The sequence below is a fragment of the Nerophis lumbriciformis genome, linkage group LG30 (genome assembly GCF_033978685.3).
Source record: "Nerophis lumbriciformis linkage group LG30, RoL_Nlum_v2.1, whole genome shotgun sequence".
In the NCBI taxonomy this organism is placed as follows: Eukaryota; Metazoa; Chordata; class Actinopteri; order Syngnathiformes; family Syngnathidae; genus Nerophis; species Nerophis lumbriciformis.
Genome location: NC_084577.2, coordinates 19,079,036 through 19,085,086, shown reverse-complemented (window position 1 = coordinate 19,085,086; position 6,051 = coordinate 19,079,036). Strand labels below are relative to the sequence as shown.

The following is a 6,051-nucleotide window of genomic DNA, read 5'->3' as shown; positions in this document are numbered from 1 at the left end:
CACACACACACACACACACACACACACACACACACACACACACACACACACACACGCACACACACACACACACACAGAGACACTGAAAACGCTAAAAAAGATTGTAGTCTTGGGGCGTACTCAAACTAGGCCAATTGTACCGTGCCGGAATTGGGTACAATTGCCACTTCTGACCCACACTATGCATTCATGCTTCTGCCTGTTGCCATCATGTGTATGCTATCCTCTAAAGGCTTAGTGGCCACATGCGTGGACAGCACCTTTTAGCTCTTATTTCCAAAATTGTGTACACTACTGAATTGGGGTCTTATGCCGACATATGGACACTTATACTGCTATCTGGTGGTGTCAGAAGAGTATAACATACAATGGAATTTGGAAAAAAAAAGTGTAAAAATAACAATTAGCATGTCACTAAACATGAAGTACACGTTTGTGTACTCATGGACTAAGTACATCATATCAAAAGATGATTCTTAGTACTTATTCTAATTAGGGTCCAATAAGCCCAAATAGCAAAGAGAAATAAAAAAGCATGTAAACAAACAGCTTGGGCCTTTTTAAAGTTCAATTTCCCTGACTTTATGTTTTACTTTGAGTTTTATTTTGAGTCCTTCCATTTATTCCTATTGTGCAATGTGGCGGCTGTCATTTAAAAAGTTAAAGTTAAAGTACCAATGATTGTCACACACACACTAGGTGTGGCGAAATTATTCTCTGCATTAGACCCATCACCCTTGATCACCCCCTGGGAGGGGAGGGGAGCAGTGGGCAGCAGCGGTGGCCGCGCCCGGGAATCATTTTTGGTGATTTAACCCCCAATTCCAACCCTTGATGCTGAGTGCCAAGCAGGGAGGTAATGGGTCCCATTTTTATAGCCTTTGGTATGACTTGGCCGGGGTTTGAACTCACAACCTACCGAACTCAGGGCGGACACAATACTAGGGTTTAACTTGCGAGGGGAGCAATGGCATGAATTAAATGACAACTATTTACAGTATTATGTGCATGAATATCACCTGAGCAAGCTTACAGTGAGTTTACCTTTGTGGATTATTTTGTCTGCTTTATATTGGTTATTCATAGTGGTCTGAAATTTACTTTTAAAACGTTATTAATCATAGTTAATAGAGATGTCCGATAATGGCTTTTTTACTGTTATCCGATATACCGATATTGTCCAACTCTTTATTACCGATACCGATATCAACCGATACCGATAAATACAGTTGTGGAATTAACACATTATTATGCCTAATTTTGTTGTGATGCCACGCTGGATGCATTAAACAATGTAACAAGGTTTTCCAAAATAAATCAACTCAAGTTATGGAAAAAAATGCCAACATGGCACTGCCATATTTATTATTGAAGTCACAAAGTGCATTATTTTTTTTTAACATGCCTCAAAACAATAACAGTGCAATACTTTTTCATAACATGGTCACTACTGCCTAGTTTCTCTTGTTATATTCTCATTTTACTGTTATATTTGTATTCTCATTGTTGCTTTTTATTTCTATTCTTATTGTAATATTTTTCTACTCTGTCCATTTATACCCCCATTATTAACTTTTTACTTTTTAAATTTGATCTCAATTCTGTACACTGCTGCTGGAATTTTAATTTTTCTGAGGGAACTCTCCTGAAGGAATCAATAAAGTACTATCTATCTATCTATCCAAACAGCAGCTTAGAATTTCGGACATGCTCTCCCTGAGAGAGACTATGAGGAGGTTGAGGTGGGCGGGGTTGGGGTGGGTAGGGGTAGGGGGTAGCGTCCTGAGTTAGTACTGCAAGGGATTCTGGGTATTTGTTCTGTTGTGTTTATGTTGTGTTACGGTGCGGATGTTCTCCCGAAATGTGTTTGTCATTCTTGTTTGGTGTGGGTTCACAGTGTGGTGCATATTTATAACAGTGTTAAAGTTGTTTATACGACCACCCTCAGTGTGACCTGTATGGCTGTTGACCAAGTATGCCTTGCATTAATTCGTGATGAGAACAGCCGGTAGATATTATGTGACTCGGACGGCACGCACGCAAAGGAAATGCCTTTAAGGTTTATTGGCACTCTGTACCTCTCCCTACGTCCGTGTACACAGCGGCGTTTTAAAACGTCATACATTTTACTTTTAGAAACCGATACCGATAATTATGAAACCGATACCGATAATTTCCGATATTACATTTTAAAGCATTTATCGGCCGATAATATCGGCAGCCCGATATTATCGGACATTCCTAGTAGTTACCTGTTACTTTAACAAAAAAAGCAATTGAATTATAACTGAATTACTCTTTAACACATGTAATTAATTACTAATGAAAGTAATTCATGTGTTACTTAAAAATCAACATATTCCACTTTATGGCATATGCCATGGGTCCCCAAACCTTTTGACTTGAGGCCCACATTAGACTAAAATAATTTCACTGGGGCATAGTAGCGCACTTCAGGACTTCTGGCAACAGTTCTAAATAAATAAATAAATGGGTTATACTTGTATAGCGCTTTTCTACCTTCAAGGTACTCAAAGCGCTTTGACAGTATTTCCACATTCACCCATTCACACACACATTCACACACTGATGGCGGGAGCTGCCATGCAAGGCGCTAACCAGCAGCCATCAGGAGCAAGGGGTGAAGTGTCTTGCCCAAGGACACAACAGACATGACTAGGATGGTAGAAGGTGGGGATTGAACCCCAGTAACCAGCAACACTCCGATTGCTGGCACGGCCACTCTACCAACTTCGCCACGCCGTACCGTGTGTTCCTACTTCCGGAAACAAAAGCGAGTGTGTATTCTAATTATGGCAGACTTGGTATTAGACAAGGAAGACGACTATTTTTGCACAAATGAGGATTCAAAACCTTATCTTTTTGAAGCTGAACATACAGAGGATGAACTGCTGCTAATAAAAGCCAGCAAGATGGAAGAATGAGACGTTGGGCCAGACGGAAGCCGAGAGAGTGAGGGTGAGAGGGAGACAAAGTTGAAAATGTGGAATGTGAAGCCAAGTTATTTCGACATAAATGGAGTGCTTACCCAAATAAACTGGAAAAAAGCGTCCTCGGCCAGCTGGACCAAACGCACAACTGCCCATCAAGTGAGTCACTTTAATATTCATCATGATACACGCAGCACTTCATGTGTGTCATTACAACTACAGTGTATATGCTAACTGTGTACGAACAAAACATGAAATGTGAGCTAATACTTTACAGATACTGTAATATGATTGTGCATATTTTTTAGTCAGTACAGATTGGTGTCTTATCGCATTGTGTTGTGCATTACAAACTTAAACTTATTGTGTGTTGATGTAGAAGCTAGCTTATCTCTTCCGCAGCTCGCTTTTACGGCTAATACCGATGTGTTACTACGACAGAAAAATAGTTACTCTGTGTTTGCTCTTACAATAACAATGTTGCTACAGTTTGGTTATAATACAGGTTACGGAACATAAATGAATCCTGCTCAGTGGCTTTGTGGTTAGAGTGTCCGCCCTGAGATCGGTAGGTCGTGAGTTCAAACCCCGGCCGAGTCATACCAAAGACTATAAAAATGGGACCCATTACCTCCCTGCTTGGCACTCAGCATCAAGGGTTGGAACTGAGGGTTAATCTACCAAAATGATTCCCGAGCGTGGCCACAGCTGCTGCTCACTGCTCCCCTCACCTCCCAGGGGGTGGAACAAGGGGATGGGTCAAATGCAGAGGGTCATTTCACCACACCTAGTGTGTGTGACTATCAGTGGTACTTTAACTTTAACTTTATTGTTGAGGGTTTTTAAATGCATTTTTAAAGTGATTTAGAGGTAGAACTGATGGCTCCCATTAGCTGCTTTGCTAGCTACCTAGAACAAGCCGATTTGTACATGTTAGAATGCCAAAAAAAGTTATGATTGTGAACGAAAATTATAGAAAAAGTGCAGTTCCCCTTTAAGAAAGGCAGAAGGTTTGATCCCAAACAAACAAAAAAATAGTATATACAATCATTTGACACAACGAGGCAGCCATTTTTCACTGATCCGATAAAAAACTAATCGGAATTGACCAAATACAGCTTCGTAACAAACTTGCACCCCATTGAAGTTTGGAAAAAGTTTACCGTAGAGTTGTACGGTATACCGGTATTAGTATAGTACCGCGATACTAATGAATCATTTTCTGTACTATACCGTCTCTGAAAAGTGACATTGTCGGTTTCACAAGCAGACGAGCATGTTCGGCAGCGCACAATCACAGAGTACTTACAAGCAGACACAGTGTGTAGACAGAAAAGGGAGAACGGACGCATTTTGGCTTAAAAACTAACGATAAAGGTGAAGTTATAACACTGAAACACCCTCAGGAAGAGGTGCTTTAAGACATGGCTAGCTAACTAGCAGCTAACGTCCATCCCCAGTCTGCAGTGATTTAGCGACTTCTAAATAACTAATCCTGGTCTCCATGGCGACAAATAAAGTACGTTTCTTACAAGTATCATCCCTGCAGGACGAGGAATAGCTAAACATGCTTCACTACACATTGTAGCTCCACCGGTGTCAAAATGTAAACAAACGCCATTGGTGGATCTACACCTAACATCCACTGTAATGATATCAAGTACAGGCACGTATCTAGTCGATACTACTTTTTTGTCTTTTTTTTTTTAATGTATATTATGTTTATAAACTCAGGAAATATGTCCCTGGACACATGAGGACTTTGAATATGACCAATGTATGATCCTGTAACGACTTGGTATCGGATTGATACCCAAATGTGTGGTATCATCCAAAATGTATGTAAAGTATCAAACAACAGAAGAATAAGTGGTTATTACATTTTAACAGAAGTGTAGACAGAACATGTTAAAAGAGAAAGTAAGCAGATATTAACAGTAAATGAACAAATAGATTAATAATTCATTTTCTACCGCTTGTCCTTACTAATGTTGACAAAATAATTGAATGATAAATGACATAATATGTGACTGCATATGTCAGCAGACTAATTAGGAGCCTTTGTTTGTTTACTTACTACTAAAAGACAAGCTGTCTTGTATGTTCACTATTTTATTTAAGGACTTAACTGCAATAAGAAACTTGTGTTTAATGTACCCTAAGATTTTTTCTTAAAATAAAGCCAATAATGCAACTTTTTGTGGTCCCCTTTATTTAGAAAAGTACCGAAAAGTACAGAAAAGTATTGAAATAATTTTAGTACCGGTACCGGTACCAAAATATTGGTATCGTAACACTAGTTTACCGTGATGTCCTGTAATAAACTTTGGGAGGTTTAAACATTATTACCGTCACGTGAAACTCTGTTTATAGTTGATAGGAATAGTTTACAACTGTTACAGACTAAAGTCGCCCGGCAGGTGTGCGGTGGAGATACTTGAGGGGTCCTAGAGTGTGATGTGAGGGGCTTAGAGGACTGACAGCTGCCTGCACATCTCACTTGGTGGAGAATAATGGCAGGCAGCAGGTCACACACACACACACACACACACACAATACTAGAGCACCACTAGGGGCCATGTGGCTCCATAGCCTTGTACTTGGGTCACTCTGAGGAAGTGGCAGCCAGACTTGACGGAACAAACACACAGTATTGCGCGACTTACATGTCGGAGGATGGCGGCTGGCTACGGCAGAGCAGAGCGTGTCCGCACGCTTGTCCCATTGCGCATCCTGACCCAAACAGCTGCAGCCGGGGAGGGGAGGATGTGGCTGCAGGGAGAGGTCGTTAGATGGACGAATGCGAGCGTGCGCGTGTGCGTGTCGTCTCTGGCTTTATCTCCTCTCCGCCGGTGTCTGCCTCTTCTGCGGTCTCCTCTCCACGGCGGGCGATGGAGGGTTGGTGGAGAAACTGATACTTGAGCAGTGACATGAGGAGAGAGAGAGAGAGAGAGAGAGAGCGAGCGAGGGAGAGAGACGTTCACTGCACATGGGAGCATCAACCGCCCGACACGGTGCAACACGTCACGACCCCCGTGTGCCAAGAAGACAACAATCCGCCGCACATGAATGCATCGTCGAGGTCCATCTGGGATGCAAG

The 6,051-nt window shown here is 41.5% G+C and overlaps 1 protein-coding gene across 2 annotated transcripts in view; it reads right to left on the bottom strand.

Annotated features, from left to right (window-relative positions):
* Window positions 1–5,826, bottom strand: part of pde2a (phosphodiesterase 2A) — a 509,748-nt gene extending 503,922 nt beyond the window's left edge. For both annotated transcript variants that reach the window (XM_061925765.1, XM_061925768.1), the window contains exon 1: window positions 5,618–5,826. In XM_061925765.1, coding sequence (XP_061781749.1) covers window positions 5,618–5,676 — 59 coding nt within the window. In that variant the 5' untranslated portion in view covers window positions 5,677–5,826. The remainder of the gene's footprint in view (window positions 1–5,617) is intronic.
* Window positions 5,827–6,051: the final 225 nt, after the last annotated feature.